This window comes from Geotrypetes seraphini, chromosome 8 (assembly GCF_902459505.1).
Source record: "Geotrypetes seraphini chromosome 8, aGeoSer1.1, whole genome shotgun sequence".
NCBI lineage: Eukaryota > Metazoa > Chordata > Amphibia > Gymnophiona > Dermophiidae > Geotrypetes > Geotrypetes seraphini.
In genome coordinates, this window is record NC_047091.1 from 14,796,161 (window position 1) to 14,816,496 (window position 20,336).

Consider the following 20,336-nt stretch of genomic DNA (forward strand, 5'->3'; position numbering starts at 1 on the left):
ACATTTCACGTGAGATGCGGTTTGTGTTATTTAATAATAATAATAACGGTTTATATACCGCGGTTTACAATGATTATAAAAAAATGTAACAGTTAATATCTATTGTTTAGCAGTTCTACAGATCTAGTATTGAGAGAGAGATTGTGTGAATCAGTTTCCTATGTACTTTAGGAATAGATATTTATTTGGTCCTGTGCAAGAGTTTATACGGGACGTATTACTAGAAAAATTAAGACCTGTCTCACTGAGCGTTGCAGTTGGATACTATGTTCCCTCTAAGCATAGCACTTGAGCAATCATGCATACATTCTAGGAGTGTTGCTCATAGATTTTAAATGGCCATTCACAAAAATACTTGCAAATCTAGAAAATTGTTGGTTTTCAGAACTTGTTGCTCACATGAAAAAAAAAAAAAATTGCATGCACTCAGCCAATCCTTAAAGGAAGAACTGGTCATATATACTCAAGTACTTACAATGCGCCCTCAGTATCTCACTTCAATTAGATGGACCAAAATATTACCTGTGTCAGATAGATTATCACCAAGTCTTGTCTTGTTTCACCATTTGGGGGTGAATGGTCACTAAAACTGACTATGTGTGAACAATTCTATATTTCTGAATTATAAGCATTTAGCCCCTTGTATTTATTTATTTATTAAAAAATTTATATAGCGCATTCAACTATGCGGTTTCCATATCACATACATAAAAATCTTGTTTCCCTCCGATTATCACAAATAACAGACATGCCAAAACAACATCATTAATCGTCCCTGTTATAATAGGGATAGAGCACAAATTCAATCAATTCAGAAGTACAAACTAAGCTTTAAATCATATATTGATGTTAGAAAAATTCTAAAAGGCAATCAAATGAAATATATCTTTGCATAAAAAGGCATTGGCAAATAATTGAGTTTTCAGCATTTTCTTAAAATTCATCTTCCCCATACAAAACCGCAGGATACCAGGCAAGGCATTCCATAGTTGTACGCCAGCCACAGATATCATTGATGCTCCGATCCTAGAATGCATAGTTGACATTCTACCCTCCAAACTTAGTTTCTTATGTTCATCCCATTTACATCTCTAAGCTCATATACTAAATACCATTATTTAGTAAGTGGACTCTGTCTCTGCTATTTTCAAAGTGTTGACTGTCAACATGGCTGATGTTTAGTTTTGATTTGTGGGTTCCTGCATTTATACCAAATTCTGTCTTTTTGGTAAGCCCTTCACAATACATTTTGTGGTGGTCATTTCAACGGTTAAAGGTTCCTGACGCAATTGACAAAACAGGAAGCCTCACTGGACCAATGCCAATACTGAGCTGTTTCAGCATCTATACTAAGCTGATAATTTTTTAGTGGTAACATTTCTTTCTTGAACTTATTTTGTTGTGATGTTCACTTGGCATAAACTTTTTGGATTGCACAATTTTTGTTTACACAGGACATTTCAAAGAAAAGGGGCTGGTAATATAGCCTTCGAGTCTCATATAGAGTGGAACAGTAGTGCTCTTGAGCAGTTTGCTGTGCTGTCATCTGAACTGGTTTGACCAATGGTCTTCCATTTAAATATTAATTTTAATCCAAAGAGATAGTTGATGTGAATTTATTTAGTGTGTCCCTCCGTTTTGTGATTTAGAGAGTTATTCTTGGCATTGTGTTTAGTTCTCTCCTTTTAGGAAATTTTATGTGTGACCTCATTGTTCTGCAAAAGGATCCTTTGATGCGGATACCAATGCAGCATTAACTGCATGCATTCGATAAGACGGACAATTTTGAATCTTGAGAGCCTCTACTGGTACTCAATTTAAAGGTAGAGAGTTACTTCCATGATACTAATCCATCATCAGCACCCAGGGCAACTTCAGGTCCACAGAGTTCAATACCACAGATAACGATGGACCTGGATTGGGATTCAAGTGCTTCAATATAAGCTATTAAGGCCACGAAGACTCCTAGCTGCCTTCTGCTGGCAGATGGAACAGTTAAAAGATTTGCCTAGGCCACAGACAAGACAAATATATATGTTGCAGATTGAAGTATTCAACATGTGGCTTCAAAATGTGCGCTAACGGGACAACAAGTCTTCATTCTGTGATGAAAAAGGGATAACTTTCATTGCCACTCAATGTATCATTATCTGTGAAGGCCATGACAGAAAAAATTAAGAAAATCTTTTCACTGAATTTTTGAGTTAACTATGCATGTCTAATGGAAAATATGCTGAAAGCAAGCTTCAACCCCTATAAAACACACAATTTAAACTTGTAAAAAATTACTGGACCCATGGACAACACACACGCAACCTCTATAGACTGCACAAAAATTAAAACTGGGGTGACCCGATGCAATAATATAGATGTGGGGAGTCCTGTATAAGTTTGGTAAACATCCCTAGAAAGCTCCATCAGCTCTTGGATGATGTCACCCACTTGAGAAGAGAGCACCATAGCTTTGTGTACACCATCTGAAGAAATGTAGCCTGTTCCCTGCGCATAATTCTGAATGCAGCAGTCAGACTGATTTTCAACTTGAGGAAGTTTGACCACATTACTGATTCTTATTGTCGACTGCATTGGCTTCCAGTTGAGGCGCGGGTTAAGTTTAAGCTCAGCTGCATTTGCTTTAAGGCACTAAGAGACTCAATTCCTGAGTATCTCATGGAATCTTTTATTATTACAAGTTCTAAATATCTTAGAAAATCGCATCCATTGTTTTCATTCCCCTCAGTTAACGGATGTAAATACAAGAAATTTCAGGAAGCCTCATGGGATTTAATTCATATATTTACATTTCCAATTTCATACCAACAATTTTGTCGTGCTTTAAAAATGTATCTTTTTAGGGAATCTTTTGGATCCTTATTCATTTGTATTATTAATGTTTGTGAACCGCATGGAACTTAATGGTATTTGCGGTATACAAGTGAGTTTTATGTTATACACTTAGTCTATCTGACCTTTCAGTTTCTGTATGGATGCCTTAACTCAAGGGCAGACAATTCTGGTCCTTGAGAGCCACAGGTAGGTCAGGTTTTCAGGATATTTGCAATAAATATGCATGAGATAGATTTACATCTCAAGGAGGCAGTGCATGCAAATCCATCTCATACATATTCACTGAGGATATCCTGAAAACCTGACCTGCCTGTGGCTCTTGAGGACCAGAATTGCCTAACTCATGAGTCAACACTCACTGCTTAATGCCACCAAGGTTTCATCAGAGTGGCAGCAGACTACCAGTGGAAAATGGTTCATAAGCTATGGGTTACCGACCTAGAATATAAGTGATAGCTGTGGTTTGATTTATCAACTTAAGCCAGATCTTGGTTAAGGCTGCAGCAGGAAATCAAAATGGCTGGATTTTTCCCATATTGTCACTAAGGGAAAAAACTTAGTATGCTTGACTTTTACAATGAGTACCAATACATCCAAAGGAAGATACAGGACTGGATGACAGCTTTTATGTCTCCCCAACCCAACTGCTATTTTATACTGTTCCTTCCAAACTTTTTTTATCCTGTTCCCTTTCCAAAGATCAGCCAGCGGGAAGAAGAGGACACAAAACATGATTTCACTTTGTCTAGTCCCATTCCAACTAGCAGGGAAGATAAGAAAAACATTGTACCAAAAGTACCCATGTGGCTTATGTCTTTCAGTTGCCTACTTCTGCAACAGACGCTGTTATCTACCATTTTCTTTTATGCATTCACCTTTAGCACAAAAAAAATGAAGTATAGCATGAGTGATATTTAAGCTTTGTACCTCTAAATCATTGAAAAAGAAATGTGTGTCTGCCACTTCAAAAATCATCTCTTCCATTGCCAAACCAGAGCCCACTACAACTGTTGGATCCTAAAACAAACAAACAAAAAAAATAAATACACATATTACATACACACACATCAGATCAGAGTTGTATACCAGCAGAGGATTAACAGATAAACATCTATTTTTCACAACCAATGACCTAATATATATATTTACATAAAATATTTATAATCTGCTCATTCATAGCTCTGAGCAGGGAACAATAATATATATATAACTATTCTTTAAGCCCATTACATTAACGGGTGCTAGAATATGTGTGTGTCTGTCTTTCTTTTTCTCTCCTTGGCCGCTTTCTGTCTGTCTTTCCTTGGCTGTCCACCACCACCCCTTCCCTGCTCCCTCTGTGAAGCAGGAGCCCTTCTCCCTTCTTTTTAAGTCTCCCCCTGTCCAGCAGTACCCCTTCACTGCTCCCCCTGTCCAGCAGTAGGTCTTCTCCCTTCCTTTTACCTCCCCCCTGTCTAACAGCACCTCTTCCGTGCTCCCCCTGTCCAGCAGTAGGCCTCCCTTCCTGTTACCTCCCCCCTTGTCCAGGAGCACCTCTTCCCTGCTCCCCCTGTACTGCAGCACCCTTACCTGCTCCCCCTGTCCAGTCCAGCGATCTCCAGCCATCAAGCCGGCTCCTGCAGGGAGTCTCGTTCCTGCCCTATCCCCGCCAGGCGTGCGAGCCTGCTCCGCCCCCTCCCGACCTGCCGAGAGTATTTGAATTCGATCCGACAATTCCTGTTGAGGGAGCCTCTCCTCACCGGACTCAGCGGTGGAAGGGTTGGACGGGAGAGTCAACGGGGGTTTGGGTGAGCTGGGGAGGGGTGTGCCGGGGGAGCGACAACGAACTCTGCCTTACAGTGAGTGAGGGGGGATTCGAAGCGCGCATGCACACTCCTACCTGCCACAGACATACGGATCACGGAACATGCAGATAGGAGTGCCCATGCGTGCTTAGGGTTTTATTATTATAGATTATACATTACATAAAACAATTTAAAACATATCAACATACATATTAGAATAAAGTAAGCTCTTGCCTTAAATATATGAATGCAATTACAATATGAAGGAAAGTTTTCAGATATTTCAGAAAATGATTTCTGAGCCAAATCTCAGAAGTGTGAATGTATACAGCATTACCAGCAATCCCTATCACAAAGAGCTCATTTATTAAGCCAGTATCACATGGAGCTTATTTATCTGGCTATATGTTTATCAATAGCTGTAAAGAAGAATGAACAATGGCTAACAATACTTATTTGTGTCATAATCCAAGAATAGAGACAAAGTATTAGAAACTGAGTTATTCAGCCGGCTAAGTAATCAGAAGATGCAATTCAAATGTAACAAGCCACATCTTAAGAACATATAAGAACATAAGAACATAAGCGTTGCCTCTGCCGGGTCAGACCAGGGGTCCATCGTGCCCGGCAGTCCGCTCCCGCGGCGGCCCCCCAGGTCCATGACCTGAAAGTGTTCCCTACCTAACCTGAAATATCCATACCCTATTCGCTCAATGTCCTGTACGGTAAACCTTCTATCACTTCATTTGCCAAAGATAAACTGTTTCAATTAACTAAAAAGTTTTAGTTATAAATAGAACCCAATTGACATTGCCTCGTTTCTGAAGTAAGTGTGCACCAAGACTTGGTACCTTTTCTTAGATTTCAACACATTTATATCATTTATAAAAGCTAATCTAAAAAAAAAAAACAACACACAACACATTTTTCCAAAGTGGTTCACATTAAAACATGAATTAAATAGTAATCATTAAAAAGATAATATGAAAAGCTAAGCATCACTCATCAAAGGCTAAAATTAAAGTTTCCCAATTTGGTCCTGGAACATCTCCTTGCCAGTCAGGATTTCAGAATATCCACAATGAAAATGCTTGAATTGATTTGCATACGCTCTCTTTCATGCATATTCATTGGGATATCCTGAAAAACTGACTGGCAAAGGGGTATTCCAGGACCGACTTAAACATGGGCTAAACTAAATATGTATTCCCCCTCTTAAAAAGAATTAAGGCAGTCAGTGTCCACTTGAATTAGCAATAGCAAGGAATTTCACTTTTGCAACTTTGTTTTCTTCAAGGAAAAGCAGAATAAGCAGCCCTCATAGCTACAATTTACCTTCTACCAGAGGTAGTTACACTTCCCCTTCCATATTCACAGGTTTAGGATTTACAAATTCAGTTATTCACGAGTCTCTACTACCCTGCCTCCAAGACGACCTCCCCCCCCACCCCCCCCAACAGCTTGCCTTTAAAGCCCTGGTGGATTAGCAGTGAAGCAGGACAGGAGAGATCTTCCTATGCTCCCTGCCCTGTTATCAAAAAAGGCTGCCTCCTGCGGTATTGCGAGACTGATGCAGGAACTTGAGGCAGCCATTTTTGATAACAGATCTGCACAGGGCAGGAGATAGGAAGATTGCTCCTGCCCTGCTTTACTGCTAGACCATCGGGGTTTTAAAGGTAAGCTGTGGGAGTCAGGGTGGAGACGCTAAAGTTATTTGTGATTTGTTAATATTTGCGAGGAAGCTGTGCCCCTAACCCCTGTGAATATGAAGGGAGACCTGTACTAAGCTATAGTAAAATGTGAATCACTATTCTGTGGTATCTCAGTACTACACTACTACAGCCTAGTGATGCATGTTGGAAAATTAATTTTGCATTGTCACAGCCAAGGAAAGTGAGTGTGATTTCTAGTGCTTGGAAAAACTACTCCTAAACCTTTCCCCTGATCCCCCTTCCTGGCATTAATTGCCTTCATACCTTAACCAAGCCTCCTCTGCTGGCACCACTCAGGGGTCTCCCTAGTGAGTAGGAGAAGAGGAAGCGGATAAGGAAGGGAATCAGAGGGAGTAAGGAGTGATCTTTGGATGCCTCCTATACCAACAGTTCTGGCATCAAATGGGCAGCTTCAGCCCTCTAGTAGTAGCTCTTGGTCCTAGGGAGTCAGGCCAATACAGTATTCGGAACAAAGGTTACCTTAAAAAGATGCTTTTATTCTCATTAATTTATATTTCAAAGTATATCGATTGAGGAATTCCTCTTATAAAGGCACTTAAAAAGCTCCAAAGAAATGCAACATTTCTTCACAGTGCACGGAATATTTCCTTGTGCCAACAGTAGAGATAAAAGCAATAGGCCTGATGAAGGTAGTGTTAACTCCCAAAATGAATTGAGGTAATGTTTAAAATGAAATCTTATGTTTTGATTTCTTAACCTTTATTTAAAAAGATATTAAAGAAATAATTCATATGCTCATCTATCAAAGTGATAGAAAACCAATAAGAAGATAACTTGGATAGGACAATTGGTCTTTATCTGCTATCATTTAATTTGCTACTAAGCACCTTCCCAAGTACAGCCTATGGCTAATTAGCAGTCTTCAGTATTCTAAGATCTCTTTCAGAGGCATTTAAAATCTTCCTTGTATTTATCTATAATCAATTTTATAATGCAAAACATCAAAAAGCAAATTTACTTGTGTCCGGTTTCTGACTGTGGCCAGTGTTTCATCAAAAAATGCTTCAGGAAAAATCTGGGCAAAAAAGACTTAATATGACACCCCAAACATCAGTTAATTCGCCTTTCAAATCATTGATAACTTACCTTTCCATATTTCTGGGCATATGTCCCCGTCAGCAGTGAGTGAAAGATGATAATAGTTTCATCTAAGTCCCATAAAAACACACGCTAGCAAGACAATTGAAAAAATATATGTTAGACAGCTGTGAGCAACAAAGCTGCAGTGCCACCACTGGGTCACAATAACATCTCTTAGCTATGAAGTTGAAAGATTCCATCTAAGCTCCCGTAAGAACAAACTAGAAGGGTCTTATTGTTAACTTTCCAATTCTACTTTATTGTTTTTCTAGACTTTGCCTCAAGTCAAAATTCACAGACTGGTTGACAGTATTAAAGCTAAAGACAGAACATATAACCAGGAAGCTCCCACTAACGTTATGGGGCTCATTTTCAAAGCATTTAGACTTACAAAGATCCATAATAACATATGGAGCTTTGTTAAGTCTATATGCTTTGAAAATGAGCCTCCATGTCATTAATAGGAAGAAAATCTATGAAACTGGACGCAGTACTATTTTACTTTATTGAGCAATATTTTACATTTAGAAGAGTTAGTTGACGTAAAATCTGTTTTCTTCAATTTTTAGAATCACAAAATTTTAAAATGGGACCTATGTCTATTACTTAAACTAAAGGTCATGCTTTAGCTTTTGTGGCATATATGTCTATTTATTTATTCAATTTTCTATACTGTTCTCCCAGGGGAGCTCAGAACGGTTTACATGAATTTATTCAGGTACTTGAGCATTTTTCCCTATCTGTCCTGGTGGGTGGTATGGCCTTTTGGTGGAGGATGGGCTGGGGAGGGCTTCAATGGCTGGGAGGGTGTAGATGGGCTGGAGTAGGTTTTAACGGAGATTTCAGCAGTTGGAACCCAAGCACAGTACCAGGTAGAGCTTTGGATTCTTGCCCAGAAAGAGCTAAGAAAAAAAATTAAAAAATTGAAATTGAATCAGATTGGGCAGACTGGATGAACCATTCGGGTCTTTATAATAATAATAACAATAACAACAACTTTATTTTTCTATACCGCTAACACCCAAAAAGCTCTAGGTGGTTCACAGAATAAGGAGGACTGGACATTCCAGTGATGATACAAAGCACACAGAAAAAGCAGTACAATATGTCAAAAGTGAAAAATACAATAAGAAACTATGACATAATCATCAATCAAGTAGCAAATTTTTTGAACAAATAGGTCTTAACCAATTTTCTAAAGGTGCAATAAGATGCAGATTGTTGAATCAGGCCATCTAACCATACTTGAACTTTACCTGCTTGATAAGCCAAAGATCGATCAAAATATTTTTTATAACAGCAATTTTTGGGATTAGGAAAAGTAAATAAACCAGTACGCCAAGTAGGCCTAGTTGAACAGTACCATTCAAAATGAGAGAGGAGATATAGCGGAGCTAATCCAAATAACAACTTATAGCAAATACAAGCAAATTTGAAAAGTACTCTTGCTTCCATTGGCAACCAGTGCGGCTGACAGTAGTAAGGACTGACATGTTCCTGTTTTTTTAATCCAAAAATTAAACGGACCGCTGTATTTTGGATTAGCCTTAATCTTCCTAAGACGGTTTTATAAGCTCCCAAATAGATTATATTGCAGTCATCTACTATGTTACTATGTATGGTATACCAAATAACTTAACTTACACCAATTCCAAAAGCATCAAATGTTGTTTTAAGTTGAATTTTATTGTCTAGTGGCTGGTATTCCATGGCAGGCCAAATTGTTAGAATTTGTGGCATATCAATTTTCTGATTACATATTTTCCAAAGATTGTTTACATACAACACAGCATGGTTTCTACCCACTCCACAGCACAGAAACCTTATTGTTAATTTTGGTCTCTGATATGATATATCCGAAGTGTTTGATTTGATAGATCATAATGCAATTTTGAATAGACTGTGTGCTGTGGGAGTGGGTGGTAAGGTATTGAGTTGGTTTTTTGATTTCTTGATTAAAAGAAAATATTAAATAAAAGGAGCTAATTCAAATTCTGATTTTTGGTTGACAGATTGTGGGATTCCACAGGCTCACCAATTTTGCCCTTACTTTTTAACTTGTATATGAGCTCTTTGGGGGAATGGATGACTAGTTTAGGAATATTATCTTGTGCAGGTGACATTTTTGAGTCCAGCTTTACAAAAATTTTGAGGAGGCTTTTAGATTTATTCTGAATACAACAACATTAGTGGATATTGGACATCTACTAATTTTTTAAGACTGAATAAACAGAAGACTAAGTTGGCTTGTTTTGGCAATCCACAAGGTTTTATGGGTTAAAAAAAAAAAATAGAATTGTCTACTGGCGAGATACTTATAGTTGAGGAGAAATCTAGAGTTTGGGGTATTATACTTGATCGTGGTTTGACTTTTCAGAACCAAATTAATTAATTAAGAGATGTTTTTTTCAATTACATCAAATATGTGCAATAAGTTCTGTCCTTTCTACTAACAGTTTTCAAAAAAATAGTTAGGGGAATTATTTTACCCCAGTTAGATTATTATAACTCATTGTACTGTGGTATTACACTGAAGTTGATATATAGGTTGCAAGTGCTTCAGAACACAAAGCTAAGAAATATGATCGGAAGAATCCATTTTTAAATCAATTGCATTGGTTGACGGTTGAGAAGAGAATACATTTTAAAGTAGTTACATTGATGTATAAAATGCTATATAGTATGGGACCTGAAGGTTTATTAAGATATTTATCCTTTCCCGTAAGTAAGATTGCTTCTCATTTCCAGCATTCTTTGACGCTCAGTTATTCAACAAGTAAATATAATCATATGAAGTCTTTGATGAGTAAATCTTTTAAATTTCTAAGAACCAAACTTTGGAATGATCTTCCTACTGAATTGAGGAAAATTTCTTTGTATATCTTCCCAAAAATTTTAAAAACTCATTTTAATTAATTTATTGTAAATTTGCCGAGAATGTTGATGTATTATTTTTAAATATTGCTATCCATCCTAGATGTATCTTTTTTTTAAATATTGTTATCGGGGCTGACTGAGCCTGCCGGCGATTTTCCTTCCAGTCAGGCACCCATGCAGCCACCACCCGGCACTTGCCGATTCGGAGAGGAGGTCCTCTCTCCCTGCATAAGAACTGTGTGAGCCGCGGAACGCGGACGCATGCCCGAGGCCGCGTGTCCAAAGGGGTGTGGCCAAAGGGGCAGGACATGCCCCTTTGAAGCCCCTTCGGAGCCAGGAGGAGCACCAAGGGGAATTATCATGGGAAAACGGAAAGCTAAGATTATATCTTCTTCCATGAATGTGACTGGACCAATGGATCATCATCTTTCTGTTTCAAGTGTAACACCTACAGAAGGTAGGCTTGAAATTCGATCCCACTCTGCTTCTATCTCTTCTGGCGAACCCATGCCTCCACCTCAGCCTCTTACAGTATTAAAGGAGAAGGCAGACTTCGTTTCCATATTAGGTTCGGATTCAGCTTCTCCATTACTTTTAGAACTGGATTCTAAAACTATATCTAAGGGGCAACAATCTTTTATGGTATCTCCTGTTTCAATGCCTACTGGTCCTATTTCTAGGCCTGAGATAGGCAACAAACTAATCACTTTGCAAGATGTCTGGACTGTAGTAAATAGAATTGAGAACTCATTACAGGGCACAGTAGTTCAACTTTGTCAATTTTCCTCAGAAATAACAAATAAAGTGGCTGAGCATGATTCTCAATTGGCAATTATGGGAAAGAAATTGGATAAAGTAGAAACATCTGTTGTTGCAATGCAATCATGTGTTGTATCTCATGTTAAGGATAATACTATATTACACCTTCAGTTGGAAAAAATGGAAAATGTTATGAGATCTAGGAACCTCAGGTTTTTGAATTTTCCTATATCCCATTTTCTCTCTCCTCTGGAACTACTAAAAATATATTTAAAAGATGTACTTTCTTATACTGGTTCAGAAAAGTTTATTCCAGATAATCTTTATTACTTGCCTAGCGGCATTAAAAAGATATCAGAAGAAGGGGGGGGGGGGAAGACCAACTAGTTTCACCTGATAATTTAAACATTTCCCAATTTTTTGAGTCATTAAAAGATTATATAGCCAAGAGAGCAACATTATTAGTCATTTTTATGATTGAAATAGAGAAACAAGATATACTTAAATTGTATTTCTTGAACAAAAAATGCCCTGTTTTGTGGTCAACAGATAAACATCTTCCCAGATGTCTCCAGACAAACACAATACAGGAGGAAGCAATTCCTGCAACTCAAGGCTAGAACCTTGGGTGTGGGTGCATCATTCTTTCTTAAGTTCCCCTGTAAATGCTTGGTGACTTTTCAGAATACTAAATATATATTTTTAGACCTAGTTCATTTAGAAAATTTTCTCTCAGACAAACCTAAATTGGATATATTACCTGTTACTAGTGCAGAAGCTGAGAAGGAATGAAATATGAAGATTATCATTGCCTGATGTTAGAGTTTATTAGAATACTGATGTTTAGTTCTTTACTTTTTTGGAATATAAAAATCGGCGACAAGATTGTCAACCCTCAATAATGTGGACTTGTTAATGTTTATATTTTAATTTGAATTATTTCCTTTATACTTTGTATATTTGCTTGAGTTTGTTATGATGTAACAATTAATAAAATTTATTAAAAATATATATATGTATATATTGTTATCCACTTAGAATCTGATTGGAGATTAGAGTGGGCTATAAATGTTATATACAGTAGAACAAAATAGAACTTAATCTTGCTACAAACACATACAATGAATTCAAGCTTGTACAGCATATCCCTCCTCTTTGTAACATTTTTTTTTTATTTGAGAGATTTGATGGAATAGAACTTGATCCAGTTATACTGCTTTCTGTGGGAGCTTCTATGGAGGCAACCGACAGAATAATCAGGTGGTTGCAATAAAAGCAAAAGCAGCCCAGTTGCTTTTTAAAAATGGACGAAATTGAAAAATTACAAATTATCCTTCTTACCGTAACTGCTAAGCAGGTTACAAATACAAACAAAACATACTTTGAAATATCAGTACACAAATGTTGGAAGCCTCATAAATAAGATGGGAGAGCTAGAACATGTAACAATGAAAAAGCAGATATTATAGATATCTTGGCGATCTGGTGGAATGAGGAAACCGATGGGTCACTGATACCAGAGTACAAATGCTATCACAGTGATAGGGTAGATCATATTGGTGGACCAGTGGCATTAAATATTTAAGAGGGCACAGACTTAAACAGAATTCACTGTGGAATCTTTAAGGATAGAAATTCCATGTAAGAAGGAAAAGAGAATATTGGTGGAGGTATACTATTGCCCAACTTACCAGAATGAACAGGCTGATGATGAAATGCTAACAGATTTGGCAGCATAATCATAATGGCTGATTTCAATTACCCCAATATTGACTGAGTAAATGTTACATCAAGACATGATAGGGAAGTAAAATTCCAAGATAAAATTAATGACTGCTTCATGGAGCAGTTGATTCAGGAACCAACAAAAGGGGGAGCTATTTTAGACCAACTCCTTAGTGGATTATGGTGTGAGAAGAAACGGTGTTGCAACTACTTAGAAATAGTAACCACATCATGCTCAAATTTGATTTATCTGGAAGGAAGACAATAAGAAAATCTATTACAATAGTATTTAACTTTGAAAATGTAAACTATAGAAAGATTAGGTTCTTGACTCAGTAATCTTCTTTCTTGTAAATGTGTCTAGTGATCCTGAAACAAAAGAGTTCTGTATCTCAACTTGCAAGTTGCTTGCAGAAAACTGTCAATCATATTGTCAACTCTGCCTCTTTCCCATGGAGTGGTCCTGTTCTTTCAGTTCATACCAAAGCAATCAAATAGTAATGTAATAAAATATATTGATGAAAGGAGAGAAATGGGGAAAAATCCCCAACACTACAATTCTGCTCTGCTCTGTAACAAACATAGTAATCAACATTATAACATCCAAACTTGTGCAACAGCACTAACCGTGTACAGAACTCGTAGTTACTCGCATGTCCTGCTATCAAGCAGAGACTTAAACCAGATTGTATGGTCTTGAGGATTTTCCTATGCATTATCTTTTTTTTTTCTTTATCCTCTCAGTTCTTCCGAGAGAGAATTTTTCAAATCCAAACTGATCCTAAGGCAGAAGGCAGGCGAAGTCTATTCATAGGACAGGGCTTCAAAACCACTAGACACGTCTACAAGAACCTAATCAATCTTTCCAATGTGATGTGTCTAGTGGTCCTTAAATGATAGGGATGTACCAAAGCAGTCCCCAGAATCAAGGGTGGGCCTGCTGCACCTGCCTTTAAGATGGAGGCCTCAAAAACTATGCCCCTCCTTGCTATGTCCACCCTGTAGAATCTAGTGAAGGTATGGAGGGTAGACCATGTAGCCGCTCTATAAAATCTCTTTGGGTGAGAAAGCCCTAGTCTCCGCCCATGAGGCAGCAACTCTTTTAGTGGGAGTGCACTCTCAATGCGATCGACAACTTTTTACCACAGTCAACATATGCGGAGGAAATTACTATTTTAATCCATCTGGAAATCGAGGCTTTAGACGCCGGCCTCCCTTTTTTGGCATGACTGCACAGAATAAAAAGATAGTCTGATAGGTGAAACTAATTGGTAACTTTGAGGTACTGGAGAAGCACTTATTTTTCATTCAGCAAATTAACACTTTATTCCTTTTCTTAGACCCCCATAGGACGAAAGGCGGGCAAACGGACTTCTTGGTTGACATGGAAGGTCAAGACCACTTTCAATAAGAAGGACGGAGCCGTGCGCAAGGAAAGCCCTGCTTCTGTAATTTTAAGGAATGGCTCCCGGTAGGAAAGAGCTTGTAACTCAGAAACTTATCTCACTAATGTAATCACCACTGTAAGATCCAAAAGGGAAGCTTCCCGTAAGGGCTCATACGGTGCTGCACCGAGACCCTGCAACATGACGTTAAGGTTCCAGAAAAGGGAATGCACCAGAAGACACAACAACAGAGCCCCTTTAATGAACCAGGCGACATCTGGATGAGAGGACAAGGAGCCTCTTTCCCTCAAGCTTGGAAACAGGAAGGCCTGCCATCTGCACTTTCAGTGATCTTATCGATAGCCCCCTCTGAAGATCTTCCTGCAAGAAGCCCAGGACTACTGAAATCGAAGCTCGCAAAAGCTTTACATCCTTCACTGCACACCAGCGCTGAAAGGACTTCCAGGCTTTAGCACAGGCTGCCTCCATCAATGGCTACTTAGCTCTGAGCAATGTAGTGTTGACCTCATCTGAATAATCCTTGCTCTTCAGGCTCAAGAGCCATGCTGAAAGCCCAAAGTGTTCCGGATTCTCGATAGGAACCAGTCCCTGAGTGAGAAGATCCACTTGGACTGACAGTCTGAGGACTTCATCCCTCTGGAAATGGACCAGATCCGCATACCATGGTCTACAAGGCCAATCAGGCATCACTAGGACCACCAGTCCTGGATGGTTCACAACCCTGCGAATGACTCAACTGAACATGGGGGAAACACATATAAGAGCTCTGTTTCCAGTCATGGTTGAACTAACGCATCCAAACCTCGCTTCAGAGTTTGTACTTTTGGCTGTAAGAACAAGGCTTCTTGGTGTTTACTGCTGAGGCCATCAGATCTGTAGAAAACTTCACTGCTTAATTATGGCATTGAACACCTATGGAGACAGTGACCATTTCCCTGGGTCGAGAGTCTGCCAACTGCGAAAGTCAGCCTGCAAATGAGCTTCTGCCCACCGGAAGAGGAGTTGAGCTTCTAGGTGCAACAGGGCGCTTCTGGTGCCTCCTTGCCTGTTGACATATACTAACTACCACTGTCGCATTGTCTGAGAAGACACTGACTGCCTTGCATCCCTAACCCTATATATGTCATGTCTATCTGATTGTAAGCTTGGTCTCAATGTGCTTTCTTAGAAGTTGGGAAGGAATGAGAGCCTGAGGCTTGCTGACTCCTGCCCCCATTGAACCACTGACATGGCTCTGAAAGGACCTCTGCATCACTTGGCCTCCCGCAGAAGGAATGGAATCTTTGAGAGCTTCAGAAATTGCCCCGTCCTGAACTCTAATACATCTGAGGTCTGCTGTCTGGTAAGGCTTTGGGACGACAGTCCACAAAACTGGCCATCAAGTCATCTATGCCCTCGCCAAAGAGCATCTGCCCCTGAAAAGGAACCCTGTTCAACATAGCTTTAGAAGCAGAGTCACCTGTCCAATGTCTGATCCAGAACATCCGTTGGGCAGAGACAGCATAGGCTGAGACTTTGCTCATAATTCTGATAATTCTATTTACCAGGTGTCTTCTGAACCCTGATTGGGCCTGGTCTAGCTTTGAGTTTTCTAGAAATATGATATTTGTTGGCAGATTAATCTCTGTCTATTAGTTTAAATATCCACGGTTGGCTGGAGGGATGGACTTGATGACTGAGTTTCCATTTAAGTGGAACATGTGGGTAGGTTGATTTCTATGCATGGAAAGGGGTTTAAGAGGTGGGGGGACCTAGGCTGTGACTGCATAACCCTTCAAAATTGAGTTTTAGAGACTCCCAACCCCCTCCTCAATTTTCCCCATAGGCTGTAATAACCTTACTCACTGTGCCATGCGGTGTCTGTCTGCTTCAGCATAGGCGCTCAGCTGGAACAAATGGAGAAGAACTCTGTCTCACAAATTCGCTGGATAAACCTGGTCTTCTGGCTGCCACTTAGGCCGAGGTCAGACTGAGCCTCAACCCAAGGAAAACCTTGTTGCGAAGTAGGGTTCACGCAGCCAGTCCACCATTCAACACCAAACAGCCTGCGCTCAAACTCCTGAGTAAATCAGTGTTGTGAGCAGCTACATATGGGACGGCCACTGAGCTAAAAAAATTTAAAAGTTGGCTAGTTAGCTAGGTGTCCCCAAGGACTGATCTTGCTAAGAGTAGACCTCTGCTCCGCGGGTCTGTGTCTTCACCCAGATAGAGGTCCCAACAAGTGGGAACTTCTGAGCACCGTGCCTCCAAACAAACACTGAGAAAAATACCAGAAAATAATAAAACTGTAGAGCAGATCAGAAGCACTTCTGATCAACTTGCTTGCAGGAAGTGAACTGAGGAGGTAAGAGCAGTTCCCTGGAAAGGAGGCTGTAGGGACGCAGCTCTGAAACAGGAAAGGACATCAGCTGACAGGCCTTGAATATGTGCAGAGACTCAGGTTTTGTCCATGTGTTAATCAGGCCCTTGCCTACGTGCAGAGTTGAGGAAGACACGATGTAAAAGCATGTACCTTTGTATCCACCAATGTAAAAGCATCTACCTTTGTATCCAATCATTAGACATGTAATCGAGGGAGTTACTATGATGTCATTAGCATAGAAGCATAATAAAAGGGACTCTGAGCTAGCCACTGGGAACGTCTCCTTCCCGACTCTTAGCCTGCGTGTGTGTGTTTGCTGTGTCTCATCCCTACAGGAGGTGGAGTTGAAAACATGATTGACAGTTTGCAAGTTGAAATACAGAACTCTTATCATTTCAGGACCATTAGACACATTGCACTAGAAGACAAAATGAGGAAAATCATTACACACACACACACAAAACTAAAGGCACAGCACAAAGAATAAGAAAAGGTTTCTTGATGGATGAGATAGCAAATATCTAAAACTTGGAACTAGGATCGCAGAAATAGTTAATGGACAAAAATGATTTTAGTGTGATGTCATGAGACTCAGATTTGATTTGTTAAACCAACACAAGACTCCACAACTTGTCTCATTTTACTCTGAAGAGCAAGTTCTGATTTACACTTCTTAAATTTCGTTGGGCCGCATAGCTCCCTTGCAAATGGACTTTATATTCTGGAAAAGCCAAACTGTTTAATTTCAATGTTTCTGTATAAAAAGTCCTAATGCAAAAGATACATGGCTACACCCCCACTCCAAAAACAGCTTTAGATCTAATGAATTAGGTAGCACAAGAAAGGCTCTCATACTTCCAGTTCACTATCCTCCATTGAAGAAGCATCCTGCTTCTTCCCCTTGCCTCGATTTTTTCCAGTCATGGTTTTCCGACTCTGCTCATCCAGCTCTTTGCTGGCTGCTGCTCTTGGAGGAGATGGGCTGCCAGGAGGATCACCTGGAGATTAAAAAAAAAGCAAAAAACAATTTTATTTAAAAAAAATGTGCTTTTGCGTTCAAGAAGGCTGCAAATTGTGGTAGCTTGAGCAGAAAAAGTTTAGGAAAGGTCATTTATGCAAATTCTAGCAGGCCCATCTGACAGAAAGACAGTGGACAATGTATCCTATTTATTTTAGGATGTACTTTACATCCTGGTTATCTATTTTGTGCTGATGCTACTCTGAGCAACTGCCCTTGGACTTCCTAAGTTCTACTTCTTATACACTCCAATTAATTACAATGCAATTAAATCCTGTGTACACTAGAGATATGGCCTCAGAAAATGTATTTTAAAGCTTCTGGTCTAAGTCACAGCAATTTTAACAAACTGTGTATTCTATAGCTCCAAGCATGAGTTGAAAACAAATAATCAAGCATCCTTATCAGAAAAAGTTCTTTCCCATTCAGGACTTCTAGTAAGTAATTTATACACAAAGTATATAAGGATGTCTAAAATTATGTACAGTGGAACCCTCGAATACTTCTTAAAATCTCATAGATTGCAAATAGTAGTGGTGAGATTGCAAGATCTATGGTTGTTGCTGAAAACAGCCAGAAAGGGTCTGTGTGTGAGAGCTAAAGCAGTGTTACTTACCGTAACAGTTGTTATCCATGGACAGCAGGCAGCTATTCTCACTAGTGGGTGACGTCATCCAACGGAGCCCCGATGCGGACATCTCACAAGCATACTTGCTTATAGAAACTTTTAGAAGTTTCGAGTTGCCCACACCGCGCATGCGTGAGTGCCTTCCTGCCCGATGCACCGGGTGTGTCTCCTCAGTTCAGATAGCTAGCAGAGAAGCCAACCCATGGGAGGTGGATGGGACGTGAGAATAGCTGCCTGCTGTCCCTGGATAACAACTGTTACGGTAAGTAACATTGCTTTATCCCAGGACAAGCAGGCAGGTATTCTCACTAGTGGGTGACCTCCAAGCTTACCACAATGGGATGGTGGGAGAGTTGGCAACTTAGGAGAACAAATTTTGTAACACTGTTTGGCCAAACTGTCCATCCCGTCTGGAGAAGGTATCCAGACAATAGTGTGAGGTGAAGGTATGAACCGAGGACCAAGTGGCAGCCTTACAAATCTCCTCAATCGGTGTCGATCTGAGGAAAGCGACAGAGGCTGCCATCCCTCTGACCTTATGGGCTGTGACTTTACTGTGAAAGGGTAATCCAGCCTGGGCATAGCAGAAGGAGATACAAGCCGCTATCCAGTTGGAGATTGTGCGCTTAGAGATAGGGCATCCCAACTTGTTCGGATCGAAGGAGATGAAAAGTTGAGGGGCAGTTCTGTGAGGTTTGGTGCGTTCCAGATAGAAAGCCAAAGCATGTTTACAGTCCAGAGTGTGAAGAGCTGATTCTCCAGGATGAGAATGAGGCTTTGGAAAAAACAGGAAGAACAATAGATTGATTCAGATGAAATTCCGAGACCACCTTGAGGAGGAATTTGGGATGAGTGCGAAGGACCACCTTGTCATGATGAAACACTTTCCGCAACCAATGCTTGAAGTTCACTCACTCGACGGGCAGAAGTGAGGCCAATGAGAAGCACCACTTTCCAAGTGAGGAATTTCAGAGAAGCCTTGTTAAGAGGTTCAAATGGAGGCTTCATAAGTTGAGAAAGAACAACATTGAGGTCCCAAACCACTGGAGGCGGTTTGAGAGGAGGATTGACGTGGAAAAGTCCTTTCATGAATCTGGAAACCACAGGATGTGCAGAAAGAGGTTTCCCTTGAAGAGGCTGGTGGAAAGCAGCAATTGCACTAAGATGGACTCTGATCGATGTAGACTTGAGGCCAGATTGAGACAGGTGCAAAAGATAGTCCAAAACAGAGGACAAGGAGGCATGTTGAGGCTCCTTGTGCTGAGAAAAACACCAAGTAGAGAATCTAGTCCATTTCTGGGAATAGCATTGTCTAGTAGCAGGCTTCCTTGAAGCTTCCAAAACATCCTGCACAGCTGGTGAAAACTGAAGGGAAGTTACGCTGAGAGGAACCAAGCTGTCAGGTGTAGCGACTGCAGGTTGGGATGAAGCAGAGATCCCTGATGCTCCGTAAGCAGAGATGGAAACACTGGTAGAAGGAAGGGCTCCCTGCTGATGAGTTGCAGAAGAAGGGAGTACCAAGGTTGCCTGGGCCACCGAGGAGCAATCAGAATCATGGTGGCCAGGTCGGACTTGAGCTTGACCAGAGTCTTTTGAATGAGAGGAAACGGAGGAAACGCATACAGAAAGAGATTCCCCCAGTCCAGAAGAAAAGCATCTGCCTCGAGACGATGAGGAGTGTAGATCCTGGAGCAGAACTGAGGCAGTTTGAAGTTGTGGGGAGCTGCAAAGAGGTCTATCTGAGGCGTTCCCCACAGGGAAGATTTGATGAAGGGGCGTGGAATGGAGAGTCCACTCATGAGGCTGTAGAATGCGACTCAAGTTGTCCGCCAAGGCATTGTCCGCCCCCTGAATGTAGACAGCTTTGAGGAAGGCGTTGTGGCGAATCGCCCAATCCCAAACTTTCAGAGCTTCCTGACAGAGGGAGGCCGATCCCGTGCCTCCCTGCTTGTTGACATAATACATGGCTACCTGATTGTCCGTACGAATGAGGACCACCATGTCGTAAAGTACATGCTGAAAAGCAGTGAGAGCATTGAAAATCGCCCTGAGTTCCAGGAGATTGATATGGCACAGACGATCCGCACTCGTCCAATAGCCCTGGGTGCGGAGCCCGT

General features: G+C 40.4%; 1 protein-coding gene across 15 annotated transcripts in view; it reads right to left on the reverse strand.

The window, feature by feature from the left end:
* Window positions 1–20,336, reverse strand: part of EYA3 (EYA transcriptional coactivator and phosphatase 3) — a 243,135-nt gene that overhangs the window by 53,261 nt on the left and 169,538 nt on the right. For all 15 annotated transcript variants that reach the window (XR_004540320.1, XM_033954471.1, XM_033954464.1 and 12 more), the window contains 3 exons: window positions 17,429–17,571; window positions 7,451–7,534; window positions 3,775–3,864 (listed from right to left, as the gene is read on the reverse strand). Coding sequence is in view for 14 of the 15 variants with exons in the window: in XM_033954471.1 (XP_033810362.1) it covers window positions 3,775–3,864; window positions 7,451–7,534; window positions 17,429–17,571 (317 nt within the window). In the remaining variant the exon portion in view is untranslated. The remainder of the gene's footprint in view (window positions 1–3,774; window positions 3,865–7,450; window positions 7,535–17,428; window positions 17,572–20,336) is intronic.